Source organism: Oryctolagus cuniculus, chromosome 10, assembly GCF_051225735.1.
Source record: "Oryctolagus cuniculus isolate XC-2025 breed Fujian yellow rabbit chromosome 10, ASM5122573v1, whole genome shotgun sequence".
In the NCBI taxonomy this organism is placed as follows: domain Eukaryota; kingdom Metazoa; phylum Chordata; class Mammalia; order Lagomorpha; family Leporidae; genus Oryctolagus; species Oryctolagus cuniculus.
The window spans coordinates 110,518,817-110,539,033 of NC_142876.1; the positions used below are offsets into that span (position 1 = coordinate 110,518,817).

The 20,217-nt window shown below is 62.3% G+C and overlaps 1 protein-coding gene across 6 annotated transcripts in view; it reads right to left on the reverse strand.

Moving 5' to 3' along the window:
- Nucleotides 1–20,217, reverse strand: part of SLC41A3 (solute carrier family 41 member 3) — a 58,442-nt gene that overhangs the window by 23,876 nt on the left and 14,349 nt on the right. For 3 of the 6 annotated variants that reach the window (XM_089306561.1, XM_002713135.6, XM_070049998.2), the window contains exons 3-8: nucleotides 11,572–11,679; nucleotides 9,248–9,319; nucleotides 6,394–6,538; nucleotides 4,275–4,421; nucleotides 2,040–2,184; nucleotides 1,018–1,097 (exon numbers count right to left, since the gene is read on the reverse strand). In XM_089306561.1, the coding sequence (XP_089162687.1) occupies nucleotides 1,018–1,097; nucleotides 2,040–2,184; nucleotides 4,275–4,421; nucleotides 6,394–6,538; nucleotides 9,248–9,319; nucleotides 11,572–11,679 (697 nt within the window). Of the gene's footprint in view, nucleotides 1–1,017; nucleotides 1,098–2,039; nucleotides 2,185–4,274; nucleotides 4,422–6,393; nucleotides 6,539–9,247; nucleotides 9,320–11,571; nucleotides 11,777–16,661; nucleotides 17,068–20,217 lie in introns of those variants that run through there. The other 3 variants (XM_070049999.2, XM_089306562.1, XM_002713134.6) reach the window with 2 other exon arrangements.

Here is a 20,217-nt window from a genome sequence, read left to right on the forward strand (position 1 = left end):
CGGGGCCCCGGGAAGACTGACGCAGACAGGACCCAGCAGGGCAGCAGGCCCACAGGATCACCAACCTGCTCGCCTGGCATGAGGTGCTGGTCCCCACGGGGGTACAGAGGCCAGAGCCGGCCTCAGGGGTGGCAGAGACCAGAGCTGCCAGCGCGACAGTGCCCTCTGGGCGGGGCTGCTCCAGGGAGAACCAGCCCTAGCGGGGCCAGATGTGTGCCTGTCACCTGGCGGGCAGGACCAGCTGCCAGGGCCGAGGACGGTCACAGGTCTGTTGCGCTTGGCACATGTGAGTTTAGAAAAGCGAAGGCAGAAAACACCTTGGGCTGATCCACAGCACTAATGAACCAGGCCACACCCACGTTCCCAGCGTTGCTGAACAAGTCGGCTTGGCTGTCTGTCCCCCAAGCCTGCGTGGGCTGCGGCTGCCCAGGCAGGCGTCACCCCCTCTGGATAAGGACAGTCATCTGCAGCGTGCCCTGCTCCCCACCGCGCCTTACTGCCTGGCAGTGGGCTTGCCCACATACCCTGTCCAGATCGTTAGGCAGCTAAGGGGGCCGAGTGGAAGACAACAGGGAACGGTGTGGACTGGGGCTCACGGGAAAGCACTGTGAGTTATTGCGCCGAGAATACAAACCCATTATGGCCAAGTCTTCATTTTCCTGACAACAGAAACCCACATGTTGACGTGCAAACATCTGAGGTTTTGTTTTTGTTTCTAAACCCACAAGAGCGGTTCCAAGGGCCCCACTCAGTCTGCAGGGGCCAGGGAAGTGGGGGGGGGGGCTGTGGACTTCTGGCCCCCTTTGGGACGTGTTTCTGTGGGGAGGGCCCATGCCTCTCTGCGCGTGTGCGGAGCCGTGTGTGAGCTGCCAAGGCGGCCGGAGCTGCACCCAGGGCCTCCCCCCAGCTAAGAAAGCCCAGTCCAGCCATCCATCCAGGGTCCGGCTGCCCAGCGGCCGCTCAAGTCTGCAGTTCCGGCCCCACCCAGAGACCCCAGGGCCACACCCCTGTACCTACCGCAGATGACAGGCGTGAAGATGGCCATGCCCTTGTACTGCTGCTTAGAAATGGTTTTGCTCAGGATGAGGCCTCCGACGCTGGCAAGAGAGCAGCGAGCGGACAGTCAGTGAGCGGCCCCGGGCTCGGCCCTGCCGGCCTCCTCTGCACACACACCCTGGCTTCCCCCCTCCTTGCCCCTGCACAAAGCACCCGCAGCGGCCAAGCTGGTCTCCCTGGGGTCCTCTGCCCCCTGCATGTGCTCTGCCATCTCCACCGCTACCCTGGGTCTGAGCTGGTCCAGCAGACCCATAGGACGTCACCCTCTATGGAGCTGTCATGCAAGCACTCCCGGTTCTCAGGGAGCACAGGGCAGGGGTCTAGGCCAGCATGGATGGGAAAAGCTACTGTCCCGCAGCAATAGGGCGGGACATGGGGGCTCCAGGGCTCTGATTTTTCCCCACTTGGGCTCTCCAGGGCCCCCTGGGGCTCTGGCCACTGGAAACAGGGCAGCTTCTCTGAGAACAAATAAGGGTGAGGGTTCTTGCTAAAAGAGAGCACAGAGGGGCTGGCGTTGTGGTGCAGCAGGCTAAGCCTGTGCCTGAGACACCGGTATCCAGAGTGCCACATGGAGACCCAGTGCTCCACTTCTGATCCAGCTTCCTGCCCTGCGCCTGGGAGAGCAGCAGAAGACGGCCCAGGTACTTGGGTCCCTGCACCCACGTGGCAGACCCTGAGTTCCAGGTTCCTGACTTCAGTATGGCCCAGCTGCAGCAGCTGTGGCCACTGGGGAAGTGAACTAGTGGACGGAAGCTCTCTCCCTCCCTCCTTTAACTCTGCCTTTCCAATGAGTAAACTAACCTTTTAAAAATAAGGACGTGAAGAGCTTACGCCCCAGCCAGCACCTGGGGTTAGTGCAGGAGCCCACAGCCGCGTCTTCCACCAGTCACAGCCCCAAGGCACTGAGTGCCCCCCGCCCCCGCAAGGCTCTGTGGCTCCCAGGCAGAGGCGGTGCCGGGGCTGGTGCTGCTGCTCCCACGCACCTGCTGATGGCCATGGCCAGGATGATGGGGTACCACCCGAACTTCAGGACCTGCAGGATGGGTGGGCTCTGCTTGGCGATCAGCACCCACAGCGGGGTCAGCGCCACGAAGCCCACGCACACCAGCGGCATCAGGTACTGGCTGTCTACAAGAGAGGGGGCACACGCAGCTCAGCCGGCTGAGGCTGGTGTGGCCCTGGCCTGGGGTGGGGCCGTGGTCCGGGGTGGGTGGGGTGGGGTGCAGGCTGAGAGACGCTTCTGTCCCACCACACCTTCCAGAGAGTTCTCAGCAGGGGTGGGCATTTGCTGTAGTGGCTAAGCCACAGGTCAGGATGCCCACGTCTCGCGTGGAAGCGCCTCGCTGCAGATCCCAGCCCTGGCTTCCACCCTGGGAGGCAGCGGTGCTGTCAGGGGGTTCCTGGCGTCCACGTGGGACTGAGTTCTTGGCTCCCAGCTCCTAGCTGTGACACAGCAGCTGTTGCGGGCACTTAGAGTAAACCAGCAAGTTGGAGTGTTCTATCAATTTTTTTTTTAAAGAAAAAACTTAACATCCCATTCAGCAAGTGGACAAAGCTCTTTTCTGTTCTCAATCCTGCCAATTCCCCTGCACCACTATTATAACTAACAGCATGACTAGTTACCGGGTCCACACCTGAGCAGGTCAGGAGCATGCGCGCACCCCAGGAGACCACCAGCCCTGCTCAGGCAGGCGCTGGGTGGGAATGGAGGCAAAGAGGTGGCTGTGCCTGGCACACAGCAGCGGGCGGTGAAGTCGGGGCTGCAGCCCAGGTCCCTGCAAAGCCAGAGCCGGCTACACAGCACCAGCCCCGCTCCTGGCTGAGGCCAGTCCAAGGTGACCTCCTGGGCATCTGTGTCTCTTGGAGGGGCGTGGATCACGGCCAGCCTGCCCACTTCTCATTTGCTTGCGTCATTTTCTCCAGTGGTTGGGCGGTGACCAGCGTCCATCTCGCTTGGTGACTGCACCTTGCCCCACATAGGGCCCCTCTCGCGTCCACTCCCTTCCTGCCTCGCACTGCATGTGAGTGACTGTAACCCACGTGCCAGTGGAACGAGACACCAGCTTCCTCTAGAGGGCGCTCTTACCCCGGCCCCTCCCTACCATGGGCAGGCGCAAGGGGTACACCCTTCGTCTGGTGGGGGCCCCAACACTTGGGTGCCCAGGCACGGGAAAGCGTCCACACCCTCCTTACGAGGGCAGCACCACTGGGAATACCCCTCCCTCCTCCTCCCACGGGTGCCCACGTGGAGGAAGTGGCCGTCCCACGAGGTGGGCAGCAAGCCTGGCAAGCCCCCTCCCCGAGGACCCTCAGGGGTCAGGGCCAGGTTTTCTGAGTACCCTCGGCCACTGTACAAAGTCCCGCCTCATGCCCTTCCCAGCGTGGGAAAGCGCACAGTGCCTGGCTGGGGCTCCTCGTCCCCCCCTCCCCACACCACCTCTGGCTCAGTGAGGGAGGAGTCAGCCCGCCCCGGCGGCAGCCACTCCGAGCCCACCGGATTGATTCTGGTCCCACTGGGGACGCTGCAGCGGTGACTTGGGGACTCAATCATGATGCAGCCGGCACACGGCGCGGAGGGCGAGGTCAGGAAGGATCTGGGGAGGCCCCAATTCTCATCTTTCTTGTAAATAGAATACAGTGCCCCGGCAAACTCTGGTTTTAGATTCAATCTGGCTTAAAAGTGAACTTGGGTCATCGCACTGGATTCCTGGAGATCTTTCTTTGCTGCCAATTGGGTGAGCGCCGAGACGGCCCCAGGGGGTTAAACACGGCTGTGGGCAGGCAGCACCCAGCATGGCAAGGAGAGGGCTTGGAGCCGGGCACGGGGGTGCCAGGGCCCGCACACCCCACGGCGCACACAGACTGCAGCTTTGCTGAGATCCAGGGCACTTTCTCCACAGCTGGCGCCACCTGCCCCCCATCCCCCACCCACCCTGGCCAGGGCAGCCTCAGGCCCTGGTGCTCCCTCCTCACAGATGCAAATCCTCCAGGAGCAATGAATGCCCTGCCCCATGCAGGTCGCATCCCTGGGACACCCTGGACTCGCCCGATGGCCTCGGGCTCCCGCTGACACAGGACGACTCTGGACTCCGTGGCGCCCTAGGCTCCATGCCGCGGACGCTGTGCCTCACCAAGTGCCACCGGCCGGGAGCCCCGGGCTGCCCTGAGCCTTGGTGGTGACCTGACCCAGAGCCCCTGCCCCCCGGAGCCCTCCTTACCTTTGTGTCTGTAGAAGAAGCTGCTGACCAAGGCCAGGATGGACAGCGTGATGAGGTCGCCCAGGCTGGCCGCGATGGGCGTGGCGATGTTGTCTGGGTTGACGCCGAGCTTCCGAGCGCCAATCACTATACAGACCATCAGCAGGCCTGTGGAGGGCGGCAGGGGGAGCAGGGGTCAGCCCAGCCAGCCGGCCCTGCACAGGTGCAGACCCACAGGGGTCTCGGGCGCAGGCAGCCAGGAGCTGCTCCGCGCTGGGCTCCGTCCACGCAGGCTTCGACACCGAGCCAGGCTGCCCAGGCTCCTGAATTTCTCCAGTGCACCCGAGGCCTGGGAGGGTCAGAGTCCAGTTTGTGAATGGGGCAGGTGAAGAGGTGGCCCCAGAGCAGCGACAGCCGGGACCCGCCCTTCGTTCCATAAGAAGCGGCTCTTGGTCCTGGTTGCTGCCATTTCCGGCTCTACCCAGGGTCCAGGATCCCCTCACCCATCCTCCGCCCGGCACCACCCGCCTGTCTGCGCCCTCTGTGGCCACAAGGCCGCAGGACCTCCACCTCCCTTGGGAGCGCCAGGTCTGCAAGAACCCAAATCTGCGCAGCTGAGCTGGGGACGATCCCGCAGCGACCACGGAGCCGGGGACGCCTGCAGCCACTTCTGTGTCACAAGCGAGCCACCCGCCACGTTTCTGAACGTCTTGGAGTACACGTGATGTTCACCCTGCTGACCTTAACCCCATCTCTGTGCCTCAGTTTCCCCATCTGTTAAATGGGAGCCAGGAGGGGTGTTCTCTGCAAGGTCCGACAGAGCCCTGGCCGGCCTTTTGAACCACTAGGTGGCGCTGTGAGCCGATGGCTGCCTGCTGAGCCTCCAGGAGGCCGAGCACAGCCACGCGTCCCCGCCTCTGACCACACGGGGGCGTGGCGGCCACCATCTTGTGCACATGAGCGCCATGACCTGCAGCCAGCCGCAGCACGTGGTCCAACCCCGGAAAACGCAGTCTGGACAGACACTGTGCACTCGTCTGGGCCCCCGACCCTCCATGCCGAGTTGATCGCCTGCCTGGCAGGTTGGAGAATCCTGCCAATAACCCTTTGCCGGGGTAGCAGCCAGGGAGCGGAGCACTGCACCCAGCGCCTGTCGGGCAGGGGACAAGCACTCGAAGCCAATGGGACTGCGGTCCACGGTGAAGCATGGAGATTATCTGAGAGGTGTGGTCAGGGAGAGTGACCAGTGACCCACGTGCCCAGGCAGGCCCAGAGCAGATGCCCGGCAACCACTACAGCTCCAACGCCCAGGGCCGGGGGCGGGGGGTCCCACAGCAGCCCACCTCGTGTGGGAGCCCCAGAGACAAGTCAGCCCTTCTCTCCCAGGCCCCCAGACAGCAGGGGACAGGCGCAGTGGGTGGAGGGGCTGACCTCACCGCAGGGAGGCGACACGGGAACGCCAGCAAGGGGTCCATGACGTCAGCTTCCCCAGGGCACAGGGGGACAGAGCGCCACCACGGGCAGGGGGCGTGGCGAGGTAGCGCTCCCGAGAGAGCACGCAGCAGGGGGAGGTCTGTGTCCCCTTAGTCCAGGGACCGAAAACCTCACCCCCAGAGTGACGGCGTTCGCAGGGGGCTGGGGGAGGTGAGGGGGTCCTGAGGGCAGTGCTCTCACACATGGGATCCGCGCCTTCTGAGACGAGACCCCAGGTGCGTCCTCCCCAACCCCCCACCCCCGGCACCATGAGAAAGACACAGTCACTCAACCCTCAGCCCCGCGAGGGCTCGGTGTCCGAGGTGTGGAAGCCCCGGGCTGTGGCACTTTGTCTCTCTGAAGAGGGGTATGGGAGCTCACCATGACCCTTCTCCCCACGTTGCCGGCCTGCACAGAATCCACGCACAGTGTCCAGGTCCCTGAGGACAGCCTGGCTGAACAGACACATAAACCCTGGACACTGGAGGCAGCACACTCAGCATGGAGACCAAGGTCAGGCCTTCCCAGGGGCACAGGACGGGGTAGGGAGGCATGAGTGGGCGGTGAAGACCCGGCAGGCTCTCCCCAGCCCTGCAGCAGGTGAGGCCGGAGCTCCCAACTCCACAGCTGTGCACAGGGGACCGAGGCCGGGGTCTGGGCAGCTCACCAAGGGCGAGGGCGGCGAGGAAGGCAGTGACGACGCTGCTGGCACACAGGAGCTCCATGGGGGCCAAGTCCAGCTCCTCCCGAGACACAGCGCCCAGCAGCAGGGCGGCCACGGCGGCCAGGAGCCCCACGACCGTGGCCTGCACCTGCCAGGCAAAAGTCAGCAACATGAAGGCGGCTCCCCTAGGTGGCTATGGCTGCTCCCTGCCCTCCCTGCCCCGCCTCCTCCATGGGAATCACAAATTTGGCTGTGATTGGTCCATATGCCTTCCAATCTGGTGCCTTTCCCAGAGAGACATTTGCATATGTGTACAAGCACCAGGAAGTATTTTCCAGGATAAAGATCGCTGATCCTTATGCCTGCCAGCTCCCATACTCTGTTCTTACGCAGTTTCATTCATGAAGTCATTATTAAGAGAGAGGTGCAGGCCGGCGCCACGGCTCACTAGGCTAATCCTCCGCCTAGCGGCGCTGGCACACCAGGTTCTAGTCCCAGTCGGGGCGCCGGATTCTTTCCCGGCTGCCCCTCTTCCAGGCCAGCTCTCTGCTATGGCCAGGGAGTGCAATGGAGGATGGCCCAAGTGCTTGGGCCCTGCACCCCATGGGAGACCAGGAGAAGCACCTGGCTCCTGCCATCGGATCAGCGGGGTGCGCCGGCCGCAGCGCGCCGGCCTCAGCGGCCATTGGAGGGTGAACCAACGGCAAAGGAAGACCTTTCTGTCTGTCTCTCTCTCTCACTGTCCACTCTGCCTGTCAAAAATAAATAAATAAAAAATTTTAAAAAAGAGCGAGGTGCAGGTTACAGACCAGCAGATGGGAGCCAGCTGTCCCCTCTCCCTCCCCCTCTCCCTCTCTCCCCTGTGGGTCTCTGCCTCTGTTAGATTCTGAAATTAAAAAAAAAATTAAAAACACAGAAAACTAATACATACAAATATGATACTTTGAAATACGGTACTTCATAAAGCTCACGGAGATGGTACATAAAACACACATTTATTTTTGGTGTAAAAAAACTGTGAGGCCACCTCTTTTGGTATTATCTCCGGGCGCACACATGCACAGCCACTGCAGACAAGAAACAGCTGCGGAGCCGGCACCTGGCCTCGCAGTTCAGACGCCCAGGTGCCATCTTGGAGTGCCTGGGCTCCCACCCCCGGGGGACCTGGCTGGGGCCCCAGCTCCCAGCTGTGGTTGGCCCGGCCCAGCCGCAGCCAGTGCAGGCACTTAGGGCGGGAACCAGGGGCTGAGTGTGGTCAAATAAACAAATATTTTCAAGAATAAAGAAAAGGCCAGCAGGTGGCTGAGCAGAGGAGGAACTTGGGGATGGAGCTGTAGTCACGGGGCAGAGGGGAGAGGCGGCGAGGAGAGGTGAAGGGAGGGGGCAGGGCTGGAATCAAGGACAGCACATGGCCGGCCGCTCAGGGCGAGGGGTGAGCAGTGGCTGAGGGTCGCAGGGTCCCAACCTGGTTACCTGGGAAGCCCCTAGGGCAGTCGGTGCCAGCAGACGCCATCCCCCCAACCCTCCCACCCCCACACACACACCAGCGAAACCTCTGCGGCCCATTTCACAGACACTGGGGTGATGCCCGAGACCCCTCGGCTTCTGGCTCCCAGGAGAGCAGAGCTGGGGACCACAGAGGGAGGGGAGCATGAGGAGGGTGGGCGAGGGGGTTGCCTCTGGGACAGGGAGAGGAGACACCTGGAAAGTCACACGAGGGGTTCCGGAACCCAGGTGAGAACGCCAAGTGGGTGTCCTGCTAGCCTCACAGTGGGGACACACAGCCACACAGGGGCCCCAAGGCCCTGGGATGCACCTGCCTGCTGTGCAGCTGCAGCCACCAGCCTCCTCCCCATGCCCCCGCCCCGGGCTGCAGCCTGTGTAATAAGTTCCAGGGTGAGACCTCAGCCCCTCGAGGGTCTGGCAGGAGGTTCTGAGGAATAAGCAGTATGCACGCGTCTCCCAGAGGCTGAGGAGGAAGAGGGAGGGGGCTGGGCAGGCAGGGAGGAGCCGCCAGCGCCCAGGAGGAAAGGGGAGAGCGTGGTTACAGGCCAGCGCAGGAAGGACCACCAGCGGGACAGGTACTCCGACAGCCACACAGCGCAAAGAGGAGCTGTGAGCACCGCGTGGCTGCCAGGGATGGAGGAACAAGGATGGGGGGCCTTCTAAGAGCTCCTGGAAAATGGAGTGAAGAACAAATGATGCACGGGTTCCCAGAAAACCAAAAAATAAAAAATAAAAAATAAAAAAATATATATATATATTTCAATTCCATTTTCCAGGAATTTTGTTAAAAAAAGATGGATTTATTTATATATTTACTTGAATGGCTGAACAACAAAGAGACTGGGAGACACACACACATACACACACACCATCTCCCACGTGTTGGTTCACTCCCCTAAATGGCCACAACAGCCAAAGCTGGACCAGGCCAAAGCCAAGAGCCAAGAACTCCAATGGGGTCTCCACATGGGTGCAGGGGCCCAAGCACTTGGGACATCCTCCGCTGCCTTCCCAGGCCATCAGCAGGAAGCTGGGTCCGTAGCAGAGTAGCACGGACCCAAACTCCCACTCCCATCCTGGTTGCCTGTATCGCAATCCACGGCTTAACCTGCTGCGCCGTGAGGCGGGCCTCGGGGTTCCTGGGAGTACCACTCAATCAGCAAATCCCTGAAGATGTCACCAGGAAAGAAGGGAGAGGGGGCCGGGGGACCTTGCACGCAGTGGTGGCCCGGAGGCAGCTGGGTCCCCATGCCAGCTGGTGGCCGTGGGGTAGACAGGAGGTCACCAGTCCTGAAAGCTGGGGTACACTTGGCCTGCAGGCCCCCCCCCCCGCCTCCCCCAGCAGCCTCACCTGCACAAGCGCCAGGTTGCTGCTGATGAGTCTGTGTTTTTCCTGGGGGTCATCGATCTGTCCGGTGTTGGCCTAGGGGGGAGAACAAAGCAGAAAAAGGGCTCCAGCCGGGCCCAAAGCCGGGCCCTACTCCCATGCGTCCCACCCGTGAGCACACACACGGACACGCACACGCTCAGGGGCACACACACGGGGGCAGGCGCACTGCCGCTAAGTTCAAGGCCATCTCTGACTCTCAAGCTCACGTGCAGACCTCGGGGGAAGGCCTCCTGCTGGGAAGCTGGGTCTTTGGCCACGGTCACCCCCACTGCCAATTCCCTGCCGTCCCCTCCAGCTACACGGAGCTCCAAAGACCGCCACCTCTGCAGTAACATCGCTTAAGGAACGTAGCTAAATCCCTCTTCTCATGGGATAAAAAACAAAACCAAGAACAGAAACACAACTTTCTCCTGCGCCAACAGCAGCTGGCTCCGAACTCGGCACCACGGGCCACAGCAAACCTCGAGACGCCCGTAAGGAAAGACTTCAAAGAACACGCACTTCCTGGCTGCCGAGGGCCTCCCATCCTGGGCTCGAGGGACGAAGCACACACAGTGCCTCCTGCCATCCAGCTTGGGCCTTGCTTTTCTTTCTACAAGAAGGGGAGCTCTGTTTTGTCGGCTTGGGTGCATCAGCTGCTGGGGACACCTCACGTAGCTGGTGCCAGGCCTCGGGTCCCTCCTGCTGAGAGCAGGTGAGTGATCCCACCTCAGGTGGGCTGTGGGAACACATGTGGGGGCAGCGGGCTCCTTGGGCTTTCCCACCCCCCGAGTTGCACAGTGTGTGTGGTTTTAACTCTTGCTTTTATCAGCCCCAGGGGCCACATCCTGCTAACGCACACCCTGCAGGGCCGCAGCCACGGCTCAGGTATGTGGGTCTTGCCACCCACGTAGGACACTGCACTGAGGTCCTGGCTGCTGGCTGTGGCCTGGCCCAGCCTTGGCTGTAGCAGGCACGTGGGGAAGGAATGTGTATTTGGAAGCTCTGTCTGTCCGTGCCTTTCAAATCAGTAAGAGTAAAGATTTTCTTAAAAAATAGGCAGAAGGCAAGCAAGACGCATTATGCAAGAAAAATGCCACACTGAAACCTCCATGGAGAGATTCCTCCCAGCATCCCCCCTCCCACACACTGACCACAGCCACGCACACACGTGCATATGCGTGTGTGCACGTGTGCGCCTGTGTGCAGGGGTGCTCACAGCACTTCAAGGTCCCGCAGGCTCTGCACGAAGCAGCCCCACACAATACTTTTCTCTTGCTGCGGTGACAAATCCACTGGCCTAAAGGAACAGAAATCTGTGCTCTTACAGTTCTGCCAGGCAGGGGCCTGCAAGGACTCATGGGAGAAAAAAACCAGGCGTGGGCAGAATGGCCTCCCTGCAGAGCCCCGGGGAGGGGCTGTTGCCCCACCCTTCCCAGCTGCTCCTCCGCGCCAGGGTCTGGGGCTGGGCTCCCATCACCTGCCCTTCGCTCTTCCATCTACCTCCCCTGAGGGCCCTGAGGCCACACGGGGCCCACGGGGATGACCCAGGGCACGCACCCATGCCCAGGTCCTCAAGGCAATCCCACCTGCAAAGACCCCTCCTCCCTGCGCAGTCACAAGCACAGGTTCCAGGGACCACCCACCTGCACGTCTCTGGGGGCCTCTGCAGCTCTCACACCCTCCCCTCCCCCACCCCCGGTGCTGTGGATGCCAAGGGAGCAGGTGAGCAGGGTGGGGAAGCATCTCCTAGAACAGCAAGAATGGAATTCCAACCCCAGGGACAGTGCGGAGAGACGCCCAGAGTGGGCAACCCTGGGAGCTGTGCTGGTGACGAGCTCAGAGGGGGTGGCCCAAGGCCAGGACACCCCGGAAGCAGTCTGGGGAAGAGATTGTTTGGGGTGATTGACGCTGCCTAGCTCCTGTGTGAAACCCTCCCTTAGGCCTGTAGTGCTCACCGGCCCTGCTGGGTGACCGTGGGCAGGAGCTGGGCCGGGGCCCAGAGGGCTGGCGGGGAGCAGGGCAGCACACAGACTCCGGGGTGCACAGGGCATGCACTGTCAGCTGACACTCCAGAGAGAGCAGGAACTACAGGCACCTGAGCTCCCAGCCCCTGTCCTGTCCAGCTATGGGCAGGCAGGAGGAGGAGCGGGGAGGAGGCCACAGACGGCACCCCCAGGCAGGAGCTGACCCCTTGTCGCTTCCAAGAGCGCAGCCCGCCCACTGCAATCACGGCAAGTGGACGGTGATGGCAAGGCGTCATCCCCGGGCTGAGGGCGGCCGTGGCCGTGCAGGGGTCAACTTACGGCCGTGGAGAGTCGCGAGGCCAGCGTCATTTCCAGGTTCCCCTTCAGGCCCACGAGCGGCGGCACCAGCGTCAGCAGGTCCTTCACCTCCAGAAACACGGGCCAGTGCTGGGAGAGAAGCGAGGAGCAGGTGAAGCCGGGCGCGCCGAGTGTGGGCTCTCTGGAGGCGGCTTGAGAGGACCCTCGGCGAGTTCCTTCTTGCTCCCTAGGAAGTGCACATCAGTGCTGGGCAGTCTCTGGCACGGCCAGAGGCTGGGGAGGATTCAGTGCGGTTCCCAGGTCAGCACTGGTGGCCTCACGCGTGTCCTCTTTGCCTCTGACCCTTGGAAGCCAGGGAAACCAGGGGCTGGGCCACGTCCGAGGCCTGCTGGTTGGACCCCACTGCAAACTCTCCCCTGGGACTGCATGACGTGGGAATGTGCATGACGTGCCAGCTCGCAGAGGTACAAATGAGTCGCCATTGTCAGAGTTGGGCGAGTCTCGTGAATCGGGAGACCCGGTCACTCCTAGCAGGACAACGGGGGCTGCAGAGTAGCACTGCCTTAGACGGGCTGTCACCGCCAGGCTGCCGCGGCCGTGACCCTCCGCTCCCATGCAGAGGCGCCGAGTGTGAGGGTCAGAATGACAGAGGCCCGGGTCTCCATCATACGTAAACAAAATTTTAAAAAAACAGAATGAAAGGGACTCACGCTTAGAAAGATCTGTTTGTGGAGAAGACAATTCTAGACGTAGACTGCTGTTCAAAATCAGTTTTTGAAATCCTGCATATGAGCTGACTGATTTCTTTTCTCTTCCTGGCCCTGATGATCTGTGGCCCCTGCGCCAGCAGCTGCTCCTGGTTTTGGAAAACAGGAGGCCGGGGTTCTTGGCCCCTTCTCCCCAGGAGAGCAAAGCAAAGGTGTGCAAATTCACTTGGCCTCTAGGGGGCGCAGGAGAGCCATCCATGCCTAACCAGGCCCGATGCCTTCCAAGGCTCCTGGGTGTGCCAAGTCAATGAAGCCGGCCCACTGTGTGGCTGCTCAGCTTCTCCCTTGACCTCTGCAAGGCTGAGGGACTTCTGACTGCCGGCTAGGAAAGCACCAGCAGACGAGGAAGTGCAGCCCTTATCAGAGGCCCAGCGTCCACCCTGTCCTCTAGCCCCACACAGCCTCCGGCACAGGACGCCATGGCCACTGCCCGTGCACTCCCACGAGCATGTCCGGGCTGGCTTGGACACCGCAGCACCTCCCTGTGTGCCCTCCACGGGTGCCCTCGGCCGCCCGCCTGCAGCCTGGTGGTGGTGCGCCTGTGTGCACTGCCCACATACAAGACCCAAAGTCAAAGAAACTGCTCCCAGCCTCCCCCTCCCCTGCAGCGACACCCTCCCCCTGCGACCAGGTTCCCTCTCCAGCACCAACAGCACCTGGATGGCCCCCCTCCCACAGCCCTGCAGCTCTGCCCTCCACCCTCCTCCAGGCCACCTCCCGTTGGGTAAATCCCTGGGCTCTCCAGTCTCCAGAACCCTGCTCTCCCTGTGTGGTGGCGCTGTCCCCCCCAACATGGGGAAGCACCCCTGACACGAGCACTCTCTGTCCCCTCTGACCCTCATGGACAGGCCCTCCCGGTCCTACCCCGGCCCCTTTCAAGGCTCATGTCCGCCTGCACTGGGGCCTCCTCCTCCTCCACCTGAACTTTAAAAAAAAAATATTATTCGTGTATGTACGTAGGTAGGTATGCATGTGAAGAGAGAGAGAGAAAGCAAACAAGTTCCTATCCTCCGGGCCACTCTCCAAATGACCAGAGCTAGGCCAGGCTGAAACCAGGAGCCAAGACCACAACCCAGGTCTCCCATGTAGGTGGCAGGGACCCAGGGACTTCAGACACCGAAGCCGGAATCGGGAGCAGAGCTGACACAAGGTGGGCACTCCAATATGGGCACCACGAGCAACATCTTAGCCACCAGCAAACGCCACCTCCGGCCCCGTCCACTCCCGACCTTTGCGTCTGACTCCCTCCGTGCTCTGTTTTCCCTTCTCCCTTCTGTCCGCACTCTCTGCCTCCAAGCCTTGTGTTCTCCCCTGCACACCCAGGGTCACCTCCCCCAACGGCACCTGCACCTGCTCCACGCAGGCCTGTCTGTCACCGAGAGGCCTCAGGAGGGTGCTGGGGAGGGGATCTGGACTCCCCGCGGTCCCTTGTCCTTGCAGGTGGCTGTGTGAGCCATGACACAGTTCTGGGCAGACTCTGTGCCTGTCACATCAGGCGTCCCACAGCCATGCAGGGGACAATAAAGACCGGATGAGCCGCGCCCTCCCCAGAATGCATGTCGAAGGCTTACCCTCCTCTTCCTCAAACATTGCTCTACTTAGAGACGGGCTCACTAAAGAGAGACCCCGTGCAGACGGGGTCATGTGGGCGGGCCTGCCCACCGTGATGGGCACCCCCATGAGGAGAGTGGGACGCAGGTACACACACAGGGAAGGTGGGAGCAGGCCAAGGAGCCAAGGCTGCCTGTGCCTCTGTCTCCACGCCCGGGGACTCGTGTCCACCATGCAAGCCAGTGCTGGGCGGGGCTTTGTCACTGCAGCCTGGCGGATTTGTCATGCAGATGAGGGAGGGAAATGGGGCAGCGGCGAGAGGAGGGGACGCCATGAGCCCAGTGCACTGACCAGTGTGCAGCTGTCTGTTCTCGGGACGTCCTGATGGAGAGAATCCACGTGCCCTTGTTCTCAGAGTCACTGTGAGTGAGGTTTTCTGTCCCTTGAAGCCAAAGCAAAGACACCTTCTGCTGGCCTGGGCTGGAGCTGGTGGCTCTGGGTGGCCTCAGCCCACCTACCGCACTGGGAGCCCCTGCTCTGCCAGCCAGGGATTAACCCTTTCCTGCCCCCCCCCCCGACCTGCCCCTGAGGTCATGGCAACTCTGAAATCCTGCACCACCCCTGCAGCAGCGCTGAGTGGGGCCGAGCCTCCTTGGCAACCACGGCTCGCGCACCCGGGGGCTCTGGATGAGGTCATGGCCTCCGGGCTCTCCCCTGCTGCCCCCAGCCTCACCCTCCAGGGCATCGTGTTTCACCGCACAAATATGACCATGAAATGCGGCCAGGTTAACCCTTCACGGCCAGTCCCACCCAAGAATACACCCAGCGCACAGGAAGGCCCCCACACGTGCCCAAGGACATTGCGAGCCATCTCCTATCTCAAGAGCAGCCAGTAGGAGCCCACAGGACTAAAGTCAGAGCAGTGGCGCCCCCTGGGGGATGGCCCGGGTTATACAGGTGCATCGCCTTTGAGTTGTGTGATTTTCTAAACATCCGTAATATACAACACTGAAACAAATATTATTTTGAAACAAATGATTTTTTTTTAAACCCACACATACACAATTTCCCCCTTGTACTCAGCGCTGACCTAAGATCGAGTAGACGGTTCCTCCACCTCCCGCCTGCCCAGTGTCTGCCCCCCAGGTCAGCAGCCAGCCCCTCCGCCGTCCCCTCCTCTTCACACAGGCACGCTCTCACCCCCCCCCCCACGTCTCTGTCCACACATCTCACTGCCAGCAGTGTCTCTGTCTTTCGTGGGTCCTGTACCCCCAAGGCCCCCTCTCAGCTTCTCCTAATTCCTTTCCAGGCGCTGCAAGCGTCAGCTCACTGCCTCCAGCCCCGCCCAGCCCACCTGACAGATGCCCCCTTAGACCACAGAGACTGGGGCATTACAAAGAAGCATGCAGGGGCAGCCGTGGTGGCTCAGAGAGTTGAGTAGCCACTTGAGATGCCTCCCTGCCCTATCAGGGTGCGCAGGTTCAAGTTCCATCTCTGCTTCAGACTAAGCTTCCTGCCAGGGCACACTCGGGGAGGCAGCAGGTGACGGCTCAAGTACTTGGGTTCCCGCCACCCACTTGGGAGACGTGGATGGAGTCCCCGGTTCCTGACTCCTGGCTTGGGGCCTGGCCCAGCCCCAGCCGTCATCAGCATCTGGGGAGTGAATCAGCAGGTGGCAACGACAGGAGGGGCCAGGTTCACTGTGCTGCTGCCCCAAAGGCGGCCGTAAACGTGGTGACAACAGAGGCTCAGCCCAGTGCCAGCAAGGTGGTGTCCGGGCATGGGTGAAGCTGCCGGGGGGAAGACAGGGCTTCGGGTCGTAATCCCACAGAGGCACTGGGTCTCCTGACAGCGGGCCAGCCCCTCAGCCCTGAGACAGGCTCGGGGTCCCACACACCGGGCGGCGCGGGGAGAAGCCCCCAGAGCGTGTGAGCTGGCACTCAGAGGCTGGGAAGCCCTCTGGGCACCGTGCACCCTGCTCCAGCAGGGAGACGCCGTGGCAGCGTGAGGCGCAGCCGGCCCTGCTAGGTGTAAGCGTGATCTTGGGGTCACAAAGCCGTCTCACACAGCGGAACTCCTTGTGCGCGGAAACCTGATCCACACCAAGACGCCAAGACTCAGGCCAGCCTCTGCGGCATTCGCCTGCTTTCTAGTTTCATTCTAGAACGATACGGCAACTGGACGATGGAAGTTGAAGTGGACAAAGCCAAAAAAATCTCACCGATCCAGACACATGAGCAGAGCCGAGCCCAGGGCGGCAATGGCCCACGAGGAACAACGGGCTCAGAGAACCTGGGGCCCGGGCACGGCTCCCCACCTCATGCTTCCCCCCAACACCCCCGTGAGGACCCAGGGTGGGAGGACTCCCATCCCCCATCCCATCCCCCTGGGACCACAACACCACCTGGGCCTCGGCACTCAGTGAGGCAGGCCATTTCACTGTCAGGGAAACCAAGGCCAGGAGCCGCCAAATCCCCCACCTGCAAGCAGCGGACGCTGCCTGAGGAGCCCACAGCACGGGGAGGCAGCGGTCAGAGCTCCTGCCCACCCCCACAGCACGACGGGCCTCCCGCGGCTAACCTTCAGGGAGCGTCATCACCAGGATGCTCTGGGAACCTCAGGGGTCAAGGAATGGAGGAGGGGGGACCCTCCCGCCAGCTCCACCAGCATCCAGGACCCTTGTGCGGTCAGGCCAGGCTTGGCTGCTGCCCGTCGGGGTCCCAGCCTGGCCCCAGCCGTGGAGCCCGGCCACCTGGGCTCCTGCTCCCCCTGCCCCAGGTGCCCCGCACGCACCTGTACTGTGTTCATCACCAGGCCGGCTGTCATCATGCCCAGAGTGGACAGCAGGATGGGCAGCACGACCTGGCCCGTCATGGTGAGGAAGGTCTCGGGCAGGACCCCGTGGGGATACCGGAGGAGCTCACAGCTGACGCCGCGCAGTTTCCTGTTCTGGAAGCGGAACCTCAGGTTCAGCTGTGTGACCACCATGGTGGGGCCGTCGGTCACATTCCCAGGGCGAGGCGCCAAGCCCCGGGGCCTCGGGTCTGCTCTCTGCCTCGGCCACGCGTGGGGATGCTCTTCCCAGGACGTCCACGCAGATCCGGGCTTCCCGGGGCCCTGCGCCTGTGGAGGGTCCCGACGGCGCCTCAGCTGAGAGCCAGGGCAGACGAGAGAGGGACACAGGCCAGCGTGGCACCCCGCCTCGGCCAGCCTCTGCTGTCCACACCCCCAGGCAGGTGCTCCTCCGGGAGTGGCTGCCTGCCTGCCAGGGAGGCTCGCTGTCCCTCAGCAGTGACCTTGACGGCGTCCGGCAGCCCGGCCCACGCGGGCTCAGCCTGGGCACAAACAGAGCCCACGTGGGCCTGGCCTCGGTGAGCGCCCACACGGGCTTGGCCGCCGCCCTCTGCACGTGTGTCCTGGGCTGCCCCGCTCTGGGCATGGAAGGGCCTGGGAGACCTCAGTTCAGAGGATCCATGTCCTTGGGGCAGTGCCACAGGCCCTCAGGGAGTCGGCAGGTCTGCAGAAGAAAGCCACACCCTGTGGTCACTTCCGTGGCAGTGTCCAGGGAGGGGCCCATGGCCACAGGCAAGGGCCATGTTCCCAGGGGAGATGCAGCCCCGGGGACACGCCAGCGTGCTTCCAAAGTGGCACCCCCTTCTCCCGGACTGAAGATGAGCCCCTGCCCAGGGGAGTCACCTCTGACCCCTGGGGATTCTATTGTTGGCTGTGAACCCTGTGTATTCCACAGGCGCCAGAAACAGAATGTCGGGCCTGAGGGCAGCTGGCAGCAGGGATCGAGGCCACAGACAGCGGAAGCCCACAGCTGAGAGTCAGCGCCACAGCCATGACCCCTGGGGACCCCGCCCCGCCTCAGGCCTCGCGTCCAGGCCTATCTAAACCACTGCACTCAGGCGCTTTAAGGGGTCTCCTCCGTCAGACAGCCCCCCTACCCCGGCTAAGGTTCCCATGTGCCGCCCCCACAACAGCAATCCTGCTGACCTCCACAGGCCGAGCTGCGCTCCCCACAAACTCCAGGGCCTGCCGCCCCGGCCACCGGCGTCGCTCCCGCTGACCCTTGGCCCATACCCTCCATTGACTCGGTCACCCCACAGCTCCTCCTGGGAGCCAGGCACGAGGGGGCCCAAACCTCCTGGGCACCCTTCCCATTCCAAGTCGGTGTCTCTGACCTTGCCCTCCGCGCTGGGACCGCCCTGACGGCTGGACGCTGCAGGAGGGCCGCTGTGTGGTCAGTCTCTTAGGGAACGGGCAGCTCCGTCCCCCACCTCTCGGGATGCTCTGCTCCCGTGCTGTGTGGAGGACCGGGCTGTGGCACGAGAGGCCCCAGGCAAGGGAGCCAGCAGCGCGGTCAAGGTCGCAGCAACAGCTCCCCCCGTCACATGAGTGCACTCTCCCGGCCGGGCCCGGCAGCCACGGCCGCCGCACAGGGCAGAGCGGCCGCTGCGCTGAACCTGGCCCACACGGCAGAGCAGCGAGCAGAGAACTGCTAGCAGGCCTCATCCCCACCCTTGATCCCGCGCATTTCAGATACGCCAGCAACCCCCAGACGCCCCTCACTGCAGCCCAGGTCCTTCCCTGAGCTTCCGGACCACCTCGCAGACAGGCAGTCCCCCAGACCCAAGTCTCTCACGATCATTCCTTCCTAAACCCCCTCCCCCCGGGCTCCCTGCCTTGGGACTGGTTCCGTCAGAAAAGTGCACCTCACTCAATTACATGTCCACCCTTCCTGCGCCCAAATCCAACCCTCCCCCATCTCTGTCCTCTGCTGCAGCCCAAGGACGCCACCTCCCCATGACCCTCGTCACCTCCAACCCGTCGTCCCACCAAAGCCAACGCAGTCTTCCCATGAACAGGCCACGTCCGTGCAGTGAGGAGGCCACTCGCTCACGACCTAAGAAAGAGGTATTCAGGGCCGGCGCTGCCGCGTAGCACAGAGAACCCTGCTGTGGTGCCGGCATCCCCTATGGGCGCTGGTTCGAGTCCCGGCTACTGTGCTTCTGATCCAGCTCCCTGCTAATGGCCTGGCAAAGCAGCAGAAGATGGCCCAAGTGCTTGGGCCGCTGCCACCCACATGGGAGAGTCGGATGTAACACCTGGCCCCTGGCCTCGGCCCGGCCCCACCCTGGCTGTCGTGGCCATCTGAGGAGTGAACAGGCAGATGGAGGATCTTGCTCTGTCTCCCTGTCGCTCTGCCTTTGAAATAAATAAAGAATTCCTGCACACGCAGGACTTCTCCCGGAGCCTCACACGGGCTCTGCCCACGCTCCTCCACTCTCCGGGGCACCACGTGGCCCAGGGCCAACCAAGGTGCTGCCTCAGTTTCCCCCAGGGTTTCCACGGTCCTCTTTCTGCACCTCCCTAGGGGCAGGTCCCACTGTGGCCCAAGAGAAGCAGGCATTTGCACGCGTGCCTACTCCCCCCACCCCACCCCACCCCCCCGCCAAGAAGGGAGCCCGTGGGACTGGAATGCTGGGATCTTCAGAGCGGGGAGTGACGCACGGGTTTACTCCGCAGCATGGAACTCACGGCCCCACTCCTTTCCAGGCGCTGGTCTAAGTGCCAGGGCACGCTCGAGACCCAAGCAGATGTGTGTGGAGCTTCCCAGTTCTGTAGCTAATCCTAAAGATGAAAATGCAAAGGTGGCCTGTGGTGAGTGCTCTGAAGGAAGCCAGGACTAACGAGAGCACAGAGCAGGTTCAACCACAGGCAAGCACTCCGCCCGCAGAGGGATGGAGGGGTGGGTGCGTGGATCAACGGACAGACGGACATACAGGTAGATGAGGGGATGGATGTGTGGATGGATGGGGGATGGAGGGGTGGGTGCGTGGATCAACGGACAGACGGACATACGGGTGGATGGGTGAAAGGAGGGGGGCACGGAGAGATGGATAGAGGGATGGACGGATGAATGGATGGGGGAGGGATGGACGCAAAGATAGGCAGGTGGATGGATGGAAGGAAAGATGGACCCACAGATAGGTGGGTGGATAGAAGGATGGAGGCACAGGTGGACGGACAGACGGACAGATGGACGGATGGCTGGCCTGCTGTTCCCTTTGTAGCAGTCCATGTTTCTCAAGGCCATTCCACATTTTCTCAGTGGACTCTCAAAACACTGCTAAGATGTTCACAGGAAGTGCGACCTTCTGTTTTTGCCAGTGGGAAAAGGCAGGCCCCAGGAGGGGGCGCAGTGGCCCACTACCACACGCAGGTGAGCATCAGGGGCCTAAGACCCTCACTCACTCCTGGCAGGAGTCTCAGACTCTCCACCCTCCCTCCCGGCCCCTGCGCCCCCCGCCTGCCACTGCTACCCCAGCCACGGCTTGGCTCA